This window comes from Thunnus maccoyii, chromosome 6 (assembly GCF_910596095.1).
Source record: "Thunnus maccoyii chromosome 6, fThuMac1.1, whole genome shotgun sequence".
NCBI classification, from domain to species: domain Eukaryota; kingdom Metazoa; phylum Chordata; class Actinopteri; order Scombriformes; family Scombridae; genus Thunnus; species Thunnus maccoyii.
This window is the reverse complement of record NC_056538.1, coordinates 34,834,422-34,852,008: the sequence shown is the minus strand read 5'-3', so window position 1 is coordinate 34,852,008 and position 17,587 is coordinate 34,834,422. Positions and strand designations below refer to the sequence as shown.

The following is a 17,587-nucleotide window of genomic DNA, read 5'->3' as shown; positions in this document are numbered from 1 at the left end:
GTGTTAATGGGATGGACAAAATATATTAGTTACTTAGTTATTAGTTCTTTTTAGTGCCAAATTCGCTCTTTATTTGTTTTGTTTTGTTTTGTTTGTTTGTTTTGTTTCCGCTGCAGCTGAGCAGGAAGCACAAAGTCAGATATCCACTTTATTTGACTAACTCATATTATCTTCAGATAAACTTTTCAATGCATTTTGGGGGATTTTTACATTGTGAGAAGGGAATCACAGTGATGCACCAACAAAGGCAGTGAAGAAGAAACAATACAGAATTTAAAATATTAAAAGTTTGCAAGTGTTTCATGAGGAAGGAAATGCAATCAACAGGTTTGTAAAAGATACATACTGTGAGTTAAAGTGTGTTCACACAGGATGTGAGGAATGTGAATTGATTACATACAAAGCCAAAGGAAAGATGTACACAGAGAACTGGAGGTGCCGGGAGTTTAGAGTTCAGTCTGAATATTTTTTCAAAAATATTTTTATATTTATAGAGAAAATAAGTATGATGTATCAAAAAAATAAGTGTAAAGGATTAAAACGACCCATTTTCTTAGTTTAGCGCACAGAAGACAATAATAATATCTGAGCTAAACAGACTGCAGGGCCACTCTGTAATAATTCAAGTTAACCTCAGTTGATTGGTTGTTTCCTGGGCAGAGGGCGGAACCTCGACTGTTCTCGGCCGTCCATTGGTTGTTCTGGGATAAAGGGCGGGATGTCAACTTTCCTCGGCCATTCATTGGTTTTTTTGGTGGGCAGAGGGCGGAATTTCACCAGTCCTCGGCTGTTCATTGGTTACTTATCGGGACAGTGGGCGGGACTCAGTTTGAACCACAGTCCCGCCGCGGACCGAGGTGTCGGGTTTCTTTTAGCAACAGTTAGCATAAAGTTAAGCTAACACATCGGAGTGTAGACGGATATTATCTCTGGAGTTACGGCCTGTGTAGTTTTATATTCCTGAACGACTTTATCAGAGTTAAAGTGAGGCGGGGGTCATGGCGGAGGGAGCGGACTGCGGCTCACTGAACCCCGCGAAGAGGAAGCATCCAGCGGGGAGGAAGAGCCGACAGATCCCGAAGAAGGGCTCCAGCAGCCGGGTAGGAGCTAAATGTTAGCTCGGCCGGAGTTTCACTTTACAGCAGCTTTCAACTCAAACTGCGACCGAACAGACTAAATATGTTTTAACAGTCAGTTTAACGGTGAAAGTTGTCAGCTGTGAAGTAACTTTGAGTGAATCTCGGTGACGCACTTTTCTAATGTTTGGACACAACAAAGAGAAAAGGCCATTACATTTACTAAAGTACTGTACTGAAGTACTTGTACTCTACTTGAGTATTTCCATGTGATGCTACTTTCTACATGTCAGAGGGAAATATTGTACTTTCTACTCCACTACATTTATTTGACAGCTTTAGTTACTTTTCAGATGAAGATTTGACACAATGGATAATATAACAAGCTTTTAAAATACAACACATTGTTAAAGATGAAACCAGTGGTTTCCAACCTTTTTGGCTTTTGACGTCTTACAAAAAGCAGTGTGTAGTCGGGGTCACATTTCACATGTCTATGAGTTGTTAACAGCTCCACCAAATAGTGATTTTTCCCTCTAAACTTCTCACATGCTTTCATTTCAATAAATGTCCAAATGATCCAATATTTCAGCAAAAATCAAAGATTAGAGAAAAAGTCCAAAAACTGAAAACAGATTTGTGTATCAGAACTTTGTTTTTTCTTCTTTCCTCTCCCATTAATCATCTCACCACCCCTCAGATTTATCTGCTGACCCTTTGGAGGGGCCCGACCCCTAGGTTGGGAACCACTGGACTAAACTAGCTAACTGTATATAAAGTAGTGTAAACTAGCTCCACCTCCAGCAGCTACAACAGTAACATGCTGCTCTAACACTGATGCTTCACTATTAATAATCTAATGATGTCATATATAATAATATATCAGTCAGAGGGACCAAACCACTACTTTTACTGCAATACTTTAACTACATCAAGTTCATAATACTTATGTACTTTTACTGCAATACTTTAACTACATCAAGCTCATAATACTTATGTACTTTTACTGCAATACTTTAACTACATCAAGCTCATAATACTTATGTACTTTTACTGCAATACTTTAACTACATCAAGCTCATAATACTTGTGTACTTGTACTACAGTGAAGTATCTGAGTATGAAGAAGACGTGTGTTGTGAAGAGTTTAAACATCAGACTTCATGATTCCAGCTTCACTTCTTTGTTTGATCCAGAAACTTTGGACAGAACCAGACGTCTGCTCGGAGAAACGGACGTTTTCACAGTTTTCTGATGTTTTAACGATGAATCCAGTCATGAAGAAAATGATCAGTTAGAGGAAGAGAAGCAGGCAAACAGCTGATCTGAACTGTATTTCAGGGTTAAATGAGGATGATTTAAAATGCTGCTGCAACAATTAATCAATTAGTTGATTGACAGAAAATGAATTGTTTTGATAAGTGATGAATCGTCATTAGTTTCTTTAGTCTGTTGACAGTAAACTGAGGATCTTTGTGGACGTTTGATGACATCATCTTTAGGAGACACTGATCACATTTTATGGACCAAAGAACTAATTGATTAATCCAGAAAACAACGATTGATTAACTGATAATGAAAATAATCATTAGTTGCAGCTTTAACTGAAAACCACCTGAAATATAAACTGTTCATATTCTGACTTCAGCAATAATCAATAATCAATGATCAGAACAGCTGATCAGTCTCCTGTGTGTTAATTAACGGCTCGTCAGTCGTCTTCTTGTTGTTGGTAGAATGAACTCAGCTGCTCGTCTCCTTCCAGGTCAGTCTGGAGAAAGTTCTGGGCATCAGCACAGTCAGCAGCAGCGGTTTGACCTCTGACCCCAACTCTGGGCTGATCGCCTACCCTGCTGGGTAAGCCACGCCCCCAAAAACAGCAACAGGGGTTTAGCTTAAAACCATAGAAGAAGAAAGTGATCACAAACATTAATTACATTTTTTAAGTGTATACTCGTGTGATGTTTTCCCAGCATGCATTTCTGCATCAGTATTTAAGTGTGTGTGTTTCAGGTGTGTCATCGTGCTGCTTCACCCGAAGAAGAACAAACAAACTCACATCATCAACACGTCCAGGTGAGCTAAACACTCCATCATCACGCACTTTTCTCCCTTTCTAATCAATACTGGATCAATACTGGATCTCACAACAGTCAGCCTGTGTGATGCAGGATCACGAAAGTCACACTTCAGATCAGATCAGCAGAAACAAACAAGACAAATAAAACACAGCGAGGAAGTTTTAAATGAAAACAACATTCAAGATGTTTAAGATGCAACGTTTCAATAAAATCTCACAATATATCAAATATTCAAAGATCAGCTGTTATGTAATTGCAGTATAGTATAGTAGTGAAATACTATACTAGTATAGTATTATAGTGTAGTACAGTAGTCTAGTATAGTGTAGTAGTATTAGTAGTGTAGTAGTATAGTTGTAGTAGTATAGTGTAGTAGTGCAGTAGTATAATATAGTAACGTATCAGTATAGTATAGTAGTGTAGTATACTGTAGTAGTATAGTAGTGTAGTAACATAGTAGTATAGTAATGTAGTATAGTACAGTAGTATAGTGTAGTAGTGCAGTAGAATAGTATAGTAACGTATCAGTATAGTATGGTAGTGTAGTATAGTGTAGTAGCATAGTAGTGTAGTAATGTAGTGTAGTATAGTGTAGTAGTGCTGTAGCATAGTATGGTAGTGTAGTATAGTGTAGTAGTACAGTAGCGTAATAACGTAGTAGTATAGTAGTGTAGTATAGTGTAGTAGTGTAGTAACATAGTATAGTACAGTAGTATAGCATAGTGTAGTAGTGCTGTAGTATAGTATGGTAGTATAGTGTAGTAGTATAGTAGCGTAATAACGTAGTGGTATAGTAGTGTAGTAGTGTAGTACAGTGTAGTAGTATAGTAGCGTAGTAACATAGTCGTATAGTAGTGTAGTATAGTGTAGTAGTATAGTAGTGTAGTATAGTGTAGTAGTATAGTAGTGTAAGAACGTAGTAGTATGGTAGTGTAGTAGTGTAGTATAGTGTAGTAGTATAGTAGCGTAGTAACATAGTAGTATAGTAGTGTAGTATAGTGTAGTAGTATAGTAGCGTAGTAACAGTAGTATAGTAGTGTAGTATAGTGTAGTAGTATAGTAGTGTAAGAACGTAGTAGTATAGTAGTGTAGTAGTGTAGTACAGTGTAGTAGTATAGTAGCGTAGTAACATAGTAGTATAGTATAGTAGCGTAGTAACATAGTAGCGTAGTAATAGTAGTATAGTAATGTAGTATAGTAGTGTAGTAACATAGTAGTATAGTAGTGTAGTAGTGTAGTATAGTGTAGTAGTGTAGTAACATAGTAGTATAGTATAGTAGCGTAGTAACATAGTAGCGTAGTAATAGTAGTATAGTAATGTAGTATAGTAGCGTAGTAACATAGTAGTATAGTAGTGTAGCGTAGTAACATAGTAGTATAGTAGTGTAGTATAGTGTAGTAGTATAGTAGCGTAGTAACATAGTAGTGTAGTATAGTGTAGTAGTGTAGTAACATAGTAGTATAGTATAGTAGCGTAGTAACATAGTAGCGTAGTAATAGTAGTATAGTAATGTAGTATAGTAGCGTAGTAACATAGTAGTATAGTAGTGTAGCGTAGTAACATAGTAGTATAGTAGTGTAGTATAGTGTAGTAGTATAGTAGCGTAGTAACATAGTAGTGTAGTATAGTGTAGTAGTATAGTAGCGTAGTAACATAGTAGCGTAGTAATAGTAGTATAGTAATGTAGTATAGTAGCGTAGTAACATAGTAGTATAGTAGTGTAGTAACATAGTAGTGTAGTATAGTAGTGTAGTAACATAGTAGTATAGTAGTGTAGTATAGTAGTGTAGTAACATAGTAGTATAGTAGCGTAGTAACATAGTAGTATAGTAGTGTAGTATCGTAGTGTAGTAACATAGTAGCGTAGTAATAGTAGTATAGTAATGTAGTATAGTAGTGTAGTAACATAGTAGTATAGTAGCGTAGTAACATAGTAGTATAGTAGTGTAGTAACATAGTAGTATAGTAGCGTAGTAACATAGTAGTATAGTAGTGTAGTATAGTAGTGTAGTAACATAGTAGTATAGTAGTGTAGTAACATAGTAGTATAGTAGCGTAGTAACAGTAGTGTAGTAATAGTAGCGTAGTAACATAGTAGCGTAGTAATAGTAGTATAGTAATGTAGTATAGTAGCGTAGTAACATAGTAGTATAGTAGTGTAGTGTAGTAGTATAGTAGCGTAGTAACATAGTAGTATAGTAGTATAGTGTAATAGTATAGTAGCGTAGTAATAGTAGTATAGTAATGTAGTATAGTAGCGTAGTATAGTAGTGTAGTAACATAGTAGTATAGTAGTGTAGTAACATAGTAGTATAGTAGCGTAGTAACAGTAGTGTAGTAATAGTAGCGTAGTAACATAGTAGCGTAGTAATAGTAGTATAGTAATGTAGTATAGTAGCGTAGTAACATAGTAGTATAGTAGTGTAGTGTAGTAGTATAGTAGCGTAGTAACATAGTAGTATAGTAGTATAGTGTAATAGTATAGTAGCGTAGTAACATAGTAGTATAGTAATGTAGTATAGTAGTGTAGTAACATAGTAGTATAGTAGTGTAGTATAGTAGCGTAGTAACATAGTAGTATAGTAGTGTAGTATAGTAGTGTAGTAACATAGTAGTGTAGTAACATAGTAGTATAGTAGTGTAGTAACATAGTAGTGTAGTAATAGTAGTATAGTAATGTAGTATAGTAGCGTAGTAACATAGTAGTGTAGTAGTGTAGTATAGTAGTGTAGTAACATAGTAGTGTAGTAGTGTAGTATAGTAGTGTAGTAACATAGTAGTATAGTAATGTAGGATAGTAGCGTAGTAACATAGTAGTATAGTAGTGTACTATAGTAACATAGTAGTATAGTAGTGTAGTATAGTAGCTCAGTAATAGTAGTATAGTAGTGTAGTATAGTAGCGTAGTAATAGTAGTATAGTAGTGTAGTATAGTAGTGTAGTAACATAGTAGTGTAGTAACATAGTAGTATAGTAGTGTAGTAACATAGTAGTGTAGTAATAGTAGTATAGTAATGTAGTATAGTAGCGTAGTAACATAGTAGTGTAGTAACATAGTAGTGTAGTAGTGTAGTATAGTAGTGTAGTAACATAGTAGTGTAGTATAGTAGTGTAGTAACATAGTAGTATAGTAGTGTAGTATAGTAGCGTAGTAACATAGTAGTATAGTAGTGTAGTATAGTAGTGTAGTAACATAGTAGTGTAGTAACATAGTAGTGTAGTAGTGTAGTAACATAGTAGTGTAGTAATAGTAGTATAGTAATGTAGTATAGTAGCGTAGTAACATAGTAGTGTAGTAGTGTAGTATAGTAGTGTAGTAACATAGTAGTGTAGTAGTGTAGTATAGTAGCGTAGTAACATAGTAGTATAGTAGTGTACTATAGTAACATAGTAGTATAGTAGTGTAGTATAGTAGCTCAGTAATAGTAGTATAGTAGTGTAGTATAGTAGCGTAGTAATAGTAGTATAGTAGTGTAGTATAGTAGCGTAGTAACATAGTCGTATAGTAGCGTAGTAATAGTAGTATAGTAGTGTAGTAGTATAGTATAGTGTAGTATTGTACAGTATACTAAGGTGAAGAAACGTAACACAGAATAATGCAGCGGTCTAGAAATGTAACACAATATTGACGTTTACACTCGGCTAATTGCTAGCTTACTATGCTAACTTAGTATTCCAGCTCACTGGAAATTCACTGATTCATCCAAAAGCAGGTCGACATCACAATGATTCTCCGTCTCACAACCAGTAAACCCAGTCTGAACATTAACAAGCTGCTGGATCATAGCGCCCTCTAGTCACCAGATGTACCTCTACCTGTCAGTTTAGTGCGGCCACACTGATACTGATGTTTGATAAATATTCAGTCAGTATTTTACTGTGGTAGTACTGAGAGTCAGATGATGTGAAATGCATCTTTTGGCTGTATCGACTGTTAACAGCTGAGTCTGTGTGTTGCAGGAAGCCCTTCAGCGCTCTCGCCTTCTCTCATGATGGGAAACATCTGGTCACCGGAGAGGTAAGAGCTGAGGGATGCCTGGGAGCACAGGTGAGGTGGCTGTCATGTGATCATGTGATCATGTGATTGTGTGTGTGTTTCAGAGCGGTCACATGCCGTGTGTGCGTGTGTGGGAGGTGGACGGAGGTCAGGTGGCCGAGGTTCAGACTCATAAATACGGAGTTTCTTGCGTGGCGTTCTCCACCAACAGCTGCTACATCGTCTCCGTGGGATACCAGCACGACATGACTGTCAGCGTGTGGGACTGGCGGGTGAGCACCGAGACCTGTTCAATGATCAGCTCTTATTGATGATTATTGATCATAACTCTGTGTGTGTGTGTGTGTGTGTGTGTGTGTGTGAGAGCAGAAGGGTTTGATCATCGCCTCCAACAAAGTGTCCAGCAGAGTGTCGGCCGTCTCTTTCTCTCAGGACAACAGCTACTTTGTCACCGCCGGCAACCGACACGTCAAGTTCTGGTACCTGGACGCCTCCAAAGAACGACGGGTATGTCCTCTGATCAGCCAATCACAGCCCACCTACACTGATCGGCCAATCACAGCCCACCTACACTGTCATCATGCGGCAGTCTGAAGTAACAGGTTTACCTTCTCTCTTTTATTTTACGTTGTTATTGGTTCCTTCTCTGCAGGTGAACAGCACGGTGCCTCTGATTGGTCGGTCAGCTCTGCTAGGCGACCATAAGAACAGTGTATTCAGTGGGGTGGCGTGTGGGCGTGGCCTCATGGCGTCCAGCACCTACTGCATCACCAGCTCTGGTCTGCTCTGTCTGTTCAACAGCAGCCGACAGTTGGAGGCCTGGGTCAACCTGAAGGTCAGTGTTGACAGCACACCTGTACACTGTAGAGCACACCTGTACACTGTAGAGCACACCTGTACACTGTAGAGCACACCTGTACACTGTAGAGCACACCTGTACACTGTAGAGCACACCCGTACACTGCAGAGTACACTTGTACGCTGTAGAGCACACTTGTACGCTGTAGAGCACACCCGTACGCTGTAGTGCACACCTGTACACTGTAGAGTACACTTGTACACTGCAGAGTACACTTGTACGCTGTAGTGCACACTTGTACGCTGTAGAGCACACCTGTACACTGTAGAGCACACCTGTACACTGCAGAGCACACCTGTACACTGCAGAGTACACTTGTACGCTGTAGAGCACACCCGTACGCTGTGGAGCACACTTGTACACTGTAGAGTACACTTGTACGCTGTAGTGCACACTTGTACGCTGTAGAGCACACCCGTACGCTGTAGAGCACACCCGTACGCTGTAGAGCACACCCGTACGCTGTGGAGCACACTTGTACACTGTAGAGCACACCCGTACGCTGTAGAGCACACCTGTACGCTGTGGAGCACACCTGTACGCTGTGGAGCACACCTGTACGCTGTAGAGCACACTTGTACGCTGTAGTGCACACTTGTACGCTGTAGAGCACACCCGTACGCTGTAGAGCACACCCGTACGCTGTAGAGCACACTTGTACGCTGTAGAGCACACCCGTACGCTGTAGAGCACACTTGTACGCTGTAGAGCACACCCGTACGCTGTAGAGCACACTTGTACGCTGTAGTGCACACTTGTACGCTGTAGAGCACACTTGTACGCTGTAGTGCACACCCGTACGCTGTAGAGCACACCTGTAGAGCACACCCGTCCGCTGTAGAGCACACCCGTACGCTGTAGAGCACACCCGTACGCTGTAGAGCACACCTGTACGCTGTAGAGCACACTTGTATGCTGTAGAGCACACCTGTATGCTAACCTGGAGAAGCTAGTTGTTTAACAATGAAGACAACAACTCCCATGATCCCACACTACTTCACAACGTCATCAAACTGTCTCTTGTTGTTGTTTTGATTGAACACCTGGCGACAGAAATTACAGATTGTGCGTTTAAACATATTCTCTTGTTTATGTGCTCCGTCTAATGTTTTAGTTTCAGTTATAAGTTTAATGATAAAATAATAAAGTAACTTCTCTCTGGTCATATGAGGTGTTCTGGTGCCACCTGCTGGGCTGAAGCTGAGCGTCATGTGTTAGCTTGTATAGATCGAGTGTGTGATTGTGTCAGATCGTCATTTCTTGCTGGTTGCAGTTATGTTGCTGGAGAAACTGCCACAGCTCTGGTTACTACTAACCAGAGCTGATGGATGTGAGAAGTTTGCATGTTGTTGTGCAGTATTTGTAGAGAGGAAATAAATTGCGCATGGTGTTGATTTGTAGTCCACAGAAGCTGCTCATGTTATCCCGACGTGGTAAAAGAATGAGATCAGTCAGCTTTCTGTAAATAAGAGTTGGTGTTTGTGACGCTACTGTTGTTGTTGACAGACGAAGTCGGCGAGCTGTCTGGTGGTCAGTGAGGACTTCATCTTCTGCGGCTGTGCCGACGGTGTCGTCAGAGTGTTCAGTCCATCCAACCTGCAGTATGTCACCACGCTGCACCGACCTCACCGCCTGGGCGTCGACCTCACCCAGAGTGTACAGCATGGGTACGACTACTGCAACTACTACTATTAAAGTACTGACAGAACAACAGAGAAATACTCTGGTTAATAACTGAGTGTGTTTCTACAGCAGCCTGTCACCTGCCAGCCCTGAAGCTCAGTACCCCGACACCTTGGCTCTGACCTTTGACCCCGCTGCCAGGCACCTGACCTGTGTGTACAACGACCACAGCGTGTATGTGTGGGACGTTAAAGACGTGAGGAACGTTGGGAAGCTGTACTCTGCTCTGTACCACAGCAGCTGTGTGTGGAGCCTCCAGGTCAGTCAAGTACCACAGGAAATACTGCTAGGAGCACCAGAAATACCACCGATACTGCAGGAAATACTGCTAGGAGCACTAGAAATACCACCAGTACTATAGGAAATACTTAGTAATACCAGAAACAATACCACCAGAAATACCTTTAGCACTACCAGAGATACTGTTAATACCTCCAGTACTACTCTAGTAATACCAAATACAACACAATACTTCCAGAAATACTACCGGAAATAACCTCTAAGATGATTAGACATATATATAAACTACCAGACTACTACCTGGTAGTACTACTACCAGACATACTTCCAACACTACAAAACACACTCCCAGTACTACCAGCTGTACTTCCAGCGCTAGCAGACATACTCCCAGTACTACCAGTTGTACTTCCAGCGCTAGCAGACATACTCCCAGTACTACCAGTTGTACTTCCAGCGCTAGCAGACGTACTCCCAGTACTACCAGTTGTACTTCCAGCGCTAGCAGACATCAGAAGTAATATTGGAACTTTGATCAGTGTTTGACTGTTGTGGCAGTTATGAAGGTTTGATTATTGATTATGAGGTGCAGGTAACAGGTTTCTGGTCCTCAGGTGTATCCGGAGCTGTCAGATCCGACTCAGGCCTGCCTGCCTCCGTCCTCCTTCCTCACCTGTTCCTCTGATAACACCATCAGACTCTGGCACACCGACCCCCCCACTGGACACAGAAACCTCTACAGCAACGTAAGGACATCAACACCACCCTGAGAAACACATCAGCACCACCCACACAAATACATCAACACCAACCACACAAACACATCAACACCACCCACACAAACACATCAACACCACCCTCACAAACACATCAACACCACCCACACAAACACATCAACACCACCCTCACAAACACATCAACACCACCCACACAAACACATCAGCACCACCCTCACAAACACATCAACACCACCCACACAAACACATCAGCACCACCCTCACAAACACATCAACACCACCCACACAAATACATCAACACCACCCACACAAACACATCAGCACCACCCTCACAAACACATCAACACCAACCACACAAACACATCAACACCAACCACACAAACACATCAACACCACCCACACAAACACATCAACACCAACTACACAAACACATCAACACCACCCTCACAAACACATCAACACCAACCACACAAACACATCAACACCACCCACACAAACACATCAACACCACCCACACAAACACATCAGCACCACCCTCACAAACACATCAACACCACCCACACAAACACATCAACACCAACTACACAAACACATCAACACCACCCTCACAAACACATCAACACCACCCACACAAACACATCAACACCACCCACACAAACACATCAACACCACCCTCACAAACACATCAACACCACCCACAGAAATGCATCATGAGTGTCTGTTTTTCAGGACCTGCTGAGGATCTTGTACGTGGGGGAGAACACGCAGCACCTGCAGGCGGAGGGGGAGGCAGCAGGGGCTGATGGGAAGGCTGGGATCAGAGTGCTGGGGATCAGTCCTGATGGACAACACTTGGCAGCTGGAGACCGCTGTGGAAACCTGCGGTGAGACACACGTTTGTACTTTCAAATGTAACATTTATGAAACAGATCTGTGACTTGTGTGACGAGGCTGACGGTGTGTTTCTGTGTTCAGGATCTTTGGTTTGGAGTTTCTGGACGAGCTGGTGAAGATCGAGGCTCATGACTCTGAGGTGTTGTGTCTGGAGTTCTCCCCCTCCTCCACAGGTACGACAGCAGGTCAAAGGTCGTCACCTGGACAGCGGTTCGGTGATCTGCAGCTTGTTAATCAGATGCTGTGAACCGGAGTTCAGATGATTATTGATTATACGCAGAGTGGACAGACTTTAACGTTTATGTGTCAGCAGCAAGTTGGAGTTCTGGTGAAAATAGTAAAAACCATTCCATAAATAATCAGTCAAGTGACTGATTTGTGACTTGGACATGAGTAACTGCTCGCCGTTGCTGTTACAGGTGTGAAGCTGTTGGCGTCGGCTAGCAGGGATCGACTGATCCACGTCTTCAACCTGGAGAAGAACTACAGTCTGGAACAGACTCTGAATGACCACTCCGCCTCCATCACTGCCGTCAAGTTCACAGGTAGTAACACGTTCACGGGTAGTAACACGTTCACGGGTAGTAACACATTCACGGGTAGTAACACGTTCACGGGTAGTAACACATTCACGGGTAGTAACACGTTCACAGGTAGTAACACGTCACGGGTAACACGTTGATGGGTAGTAACACGTTCACGGGTAGTAACACATTCACGGGTAGTAACACGTTCACGGGTAGTAACACGTTCACAGGTAGTAACACATTCACGGGTAGTAACACGTTCACAGGTAGTAACACGTCACGGGTAACACGTTCACGGGTAACAACACGTCACGGGTAACACGTTCACGGTTAGTAACACGTCACGAGTAACACGTTCACGGTTAGTAACACGTCACGGGTAACACGTTGACGGGTAGTAACACGTTGACAGGTAGTAACACGTTCACGGGTAGTACCACGTTCACGGGTAACACGTTCACGGGTAGTAACACGTTCACGGGTAACACGTTCACGGGTAACACGTTCACGGGTAGTAACACGGTGACGGGTAGTAACACGTTCACGGGTAGTAACACGTTCAAGGGTAGTAACACGTTCACGGGTAACACGTTCACAGGTAGTAACACGTTCACGGGTAACACGTTCACAGGTAGTAACACGTTCACAGGTAGTAACACGTTCACGGGTAACACGTGACGGGTAGTAACACGTTCACGGGTAGTACCACGTTCACGGGTAGTACCACGTTCACGGTTAGTAACACGTTCACGGGTAGTAACACGTTCACGGTTAGTACCACGTTCACGGTTAGTAACACGTTCACGGGTAGTAACACGTTCACGGGTAACATGTTCACGGGTAGTAACACGTTCACGGGTAATAACACGTTCACGGGTAGTAACACGTCACGGGTAGTAACACGTCACGGGTAGTAACACGTCATGGATAGTAACACGTCACGGGTAACACGTTCACAGGTAGTAACACGGTGACGGGTAGTAACACGTTCGCGGGTAGTAACACGTTCGCGGGTAGTAACAAGTCACGGGTAGTAACACGTTCACGGGTAGTAACACGTTCGCGGGTAGTAACAAGTCACGGGTAGTAACACGTCACAGATAGTAACACGTCACGGGTAACACGTTCACAGGTAGTAACACGGTGACGGGTAGTAACACGTTCACGGGTAGTAACACGTTCGCGGGTAGTAACAAGTCACGGGTAGTAACACGTCACGGATAGTAACACGTCACGGGTAACACGTTCACAGGTAGTAACACGGTGACGGGTAGTAACACGTTCACGGGTAGTAACACGTTCGCGGGTAATAACACGTTCACGGGTAGTAACACGTCCACGGGTAGTAACACGTTCACGGGTAGTAACACGTTCACGGGTAGTAACACATCACGGGTAACACGTTCACGGGTAGTAACACGTTCACGGTTAGTAACACGTTCACGGGTAGTAACACGTTCACGGGTAGTAACGTGACGGGTAATAACACGTTCACGGGTAGTAACACGTTCATGGGTAGTAACACGTTCACGGGTAACACGTGACGGGTAGTAACACGTTGACAGGTAGTAACACGTTCACGGGTAGTACCACGTTCACGGTTAGTAACACGTCACGGATGACACGTTCACGGTTAGTAACACGTTCACGGGTAGTAACACGTTCACGGGTAATAACACGTTCACGGGTAGTAACACGTCACGGGTAGTAACACGTTCACGGGTAGTAACACGTTCACGGGTAGTAACACGTTCACGGGTAATAACACGTTCACGGGTAGTAACACGTCACGGGTAGTAACACGTTCACGGGTAGTAACACGTCACGGGTGACACGTTCACGGTTAGTAACACGTTCACGGGTAGTAACACGTTCACGGGTAATAACACGTTCACGGGTAGTAACACGTCACGGGTAGTAACACGTTCACGGGTAGTAACACGTTCACGGGTAACACGTTCACGGGTAGTAACACGTTCACGGGTAGTAACATGTGACGGGTAATAACACGTTCACGGGTAGTAACACGTTCATGGGTAGTAACACGTTCACGGGTAGTACCACGTTCACGGTTAGTAACACGTCACGGATGACACGTTCACGGTTAGTAACACGTTCACGGTTAGTAACACGTTCACGGGTAATAACACGTTCACGGGTAGTAACACGTCACGGGTAGTAACACGTTCACGGGTAGTAACACGTTCACGGGTAGTAACATGTGACGGGTAATAACACGTTCACGGGTAGTAACACGTTCACGGGTAGTAACACGTTCACGGGTAACACGTGACGGGTAATAACACGTTCACGGGTAGTAACACGTTGACAGGTAGTAACACGTTCACGGTTAGTAACACGTCACGGATGACACGTTCACGGTTAGTAACACGTTCACAGGTAGTAACACATTCACGGGTAATAACACGTTCACGGGTAGTAACACGTGACGGGTAGTAACACGTTCACGGGTAGTAACACGTTCACGGGTAATAACACGTTCACGGGTAGTAACACGTCACGGGTAGTAACACGTTCACGGGTAGTAACACGTCACGGGTGACACGTTCACGGTTAGTAACACGTTCACGGGTAATAACACGTTCACGGGTAGTAACACGTCACGGGTAGTAACACGTTCACGGGTAGTAACACGGTGACGGGTAGTAACACGTTCACGGGTAGTAACAAGTCACGGGTAGTAACACGTCACGGGTAACACGTTCACGGGTAGTAAGACGGTCACGGTAGTAACATGTGACGGGTAATAACACGTTCAGGGGTAGTAACACGTTCACGGGTAGTAACACGTTCACGGGTAACACGTTCACGGGTAGTAACACGTTCAATGGTAACACGTTTACGGGTAGTAACACGTTCACGGGTAGTAACACGTTCAATGGTAACACGTTTACGGGTAGTAACACGTTCACGGTTAGTAACACGTTCAATGGTAACACGTTCACGGGTAGTAACACGTGACGGGTAGTAACACGTTCACGGGTAGTAACACGTTCACGGGTAGTAACACGTCACGGGTAGTAACACGTTCACGGGTAGTAACACGTCACGGGTGACACGTTCACGGTTAGTAACACGTTCACGGGTAATAACACGTTCACGGGTAGTAACACGTCACGGGTAGTAACACGTTCACGGGTAGTAACACGGTGACGGGTAGTAACACGTTCACGGGTAGTAACATGTTCACGGGTAGTAACAAGTCACGGGTAGTAACACGTCACGGGTAACACGTTCACGGGTAGTAAGACGGTCACGGTAGTAACATGTGACGGGTAATAACACGTTCAGGGGTAGTAACACATTCACGGGTAGTAACACGTTCACGGGTAGTAACACGTTCACGGGTAACACGTTCACGGGTAGTAACACGTTCAATGGTAACACGTTTACGGATAGTAACACGTTCACGGGTAGTAACACGTTCAATGGTAACACGTTTACGGGTAGTAACACGTTCACGGTTAGTAACACGTTCGATGGTAACACGTTCACGGGTAGTAACACGTTCACGGTTAGTAACACGGTCACGGGTAGTAACACGTTCACGGGTAGTAACACGTTCACGGTTAGTAACACGTCACGGATGACACGTTCACGGTTAGTAACACGTTCACGGGTAGTAACACGTTCACGGGTAATAACATGTCACGGGTAACACGTTCACGGTTAGTAACACGTTCACGGTTAGTAACACGTTCACGGGTAGTAACACGTTCACGGGTAGTAATACGTTCACGGTTAGTAACACGTTCACGGGTAGTAACACGTTCACGGGTAGTAACACGTTCACGGTTAGTAACACGGTCACGGGTAGTAACACGTCATGGGTAACACGTTCACGGGTAGTAACACGTTCACGGTTAGTAACACGGTCACGGGTAGTAACACGTTCACGGGTAGTAACACGTTCACGGTTAGTAACACGTCACGGATGACACGTTCACGGTTAGTAACACGTTCACGGGTAGTAACACGTTCACGGGTAATAACATGTCACGGGTAACACGTTCACGGTTAGTAACACGTTCACGGGTAGTAACACGTTCACAGGTAGTAACACGTTCACGGTTAGTAACACGGTCACGGGTAGTAATACGTCATGGGTAACACGTTCACGGGTAGTAACACGTTCACGGGTAGTAACACGTTCAGGGGTAGTAACACGTTCACGGGTAACACGTTCACGGGTAGTAACACGTGACGGGTAGTAACACGTTGACAGGTAGCAACACGTTCACAGGTAGCAACACGTTCACGGGTAGTACCACGTTCACGGGTAGTAACACGTTCACGGGTAGTAACATGTGACGGGTAATAACACGTTCACGGGTAGTACCACGTTCACGGGTAGTAACACGTTCACGGGTAGTAACGTGACGGGTAATAACATGTTCACGGGTAGTAACACATTCACGGGTAGTAACATGTGACGGGTAATAACACGTTCACGGGTAGTAACACGTTCACGGGTAGTACCACGTTCACGGGTAGTAACACGTTCACGGGTAGTAACATGTGACGGGTAATAACACGTCACGGGTAGTAACACGTCACTAGTAGTAACACGTTCACGGGTAACACATTCACAGGTAGTAACACGGTGACAGGTAGTAATACGGTGACGGGTAGTAACACGTTGACAGGTAGTGACACGGTGACGAGTAGTGACACGTTGACAGGTAGTGACACGGTGACAGGTAGTAACACGGTGACGGGTAATAACACGTTCACGGGTAGTAACACGTTACGGGTAGTAACACGTCACTGGTAGTAACACATTCACGGGTAACACATTCACAGGTAGTAACACGGTGACAGGTAGTAATACGGTGACGGGTAGTAACACGTTGACAGGTAGTGACACGGTGACGGGTAGTGACACGTTGACAGGTAGTGACACGGTGACGGGTAGTAACACGGTGACGGGTAGTGACACGTTGACGGGTAGTAACACGGTGACGGGTAGTGACACGGTGACAGGTAGTAACACGGTGACGGGTAGTGACACGGTGACGGGTAGTAACATGTCTCCAGGTAGTGACACGGTGACGGGTGGTAACACGGTGACGGGTAGTAACATGTCTCCAGGTAGTGACACGTTGACGGGTAGTAACACGGTGACAGGTAGTGACATGGTGACAGGTAGTAACACGGTGACGGGTAGTAACATGTCTCCAGGTAGTGACACGGTGACGGGTGGTAACACGGTGACGGGTAGTAACATGTCTCCAGGTAGTGACACGTTGATGGGTAGTAACATGTCTCCAGGTAGTGACACGGTGACGGGTAGTGACACGTTGACGGGTAGTAACATGTCTCCAGGTAGTGACACGTTGACGGGTAGTAACACGGTGACAGGTAGTGACACGGTGACAGGTAGTGACACGTTGACGGGTAGTAACATGTCTCCAGGTAGTGACACGTTGACGGGTAGTAACACGGTGACAGGTAGTGACATGGTGACAGGT

General features: G+C 43.9%; 1 protein-coding gene across 4 annotated transcripts in view; it reads left to right on the top strand.

Moving 5' to 3' along the window:
* The first annotated feature begins 826 nt into the window (after window positions 1-826).
* Window positions 827-17,587, top strand: part of wdr62 (WD repeat domain 62) — a 30,887-nt gene continuing 14,126 nt past the window's right edge. For 2 of the 4 annotated variants that reach the window (XM_042414099.1, XM_042414098.1), the window contains exons 1-13: window positions 827-1,100; window positions 2,842-2,933; window positions 3,090-3,152; window positions 7,119-7,176; window positions 7,260-7,427; window positions 7,525-7,662; window positions 7,808-7,990; window positions 9,521-9,681; window positions 9,767-9,956; window positions 10,552-10,683; window positions 11,404-11,558; window positions 11,650-11,741; window positions 11,988-12,113. In XM_042414099.1, coding sequence (XP_042270033.1) covers window positions 999-1,100; window positions 2,842-2,933; window positions 3,090-3,152; window positions 7,119-7,176; window positions 7,260-7,427; window positions 7,525-7,662; window positions 7,808-7,990; window positions 9,521-9,681; window positions 9,767-9,956; window positions 10,552-10,683; window positions 11,404-11,558; window positions 11,650-11,741; window positions 11,988-12,113 — 1,660 coding nt within the window. In that variant the 5' untranslated portion in view covers window positions 827-998. The remainder of the gene's footprint in view (window positions 1,101-2,841; window positions 2,934-3,089; window positions 3,153-7,118; window positions 7,177-7,259; window positions 7,428-7,524; window positions 7,663-7,807; window positions 7,991-9,520; window positions 9,682-9,766; window positions 9,957-10,551; window positions 10,684-11,403; window positions 11,559-11,649; window positions 11,742-11,987; window positions 12,114-17,587) is intronic. The other 2 variants (XM_042414100.1, XM_042414101.1) reach the window with 2 other exon arrangements.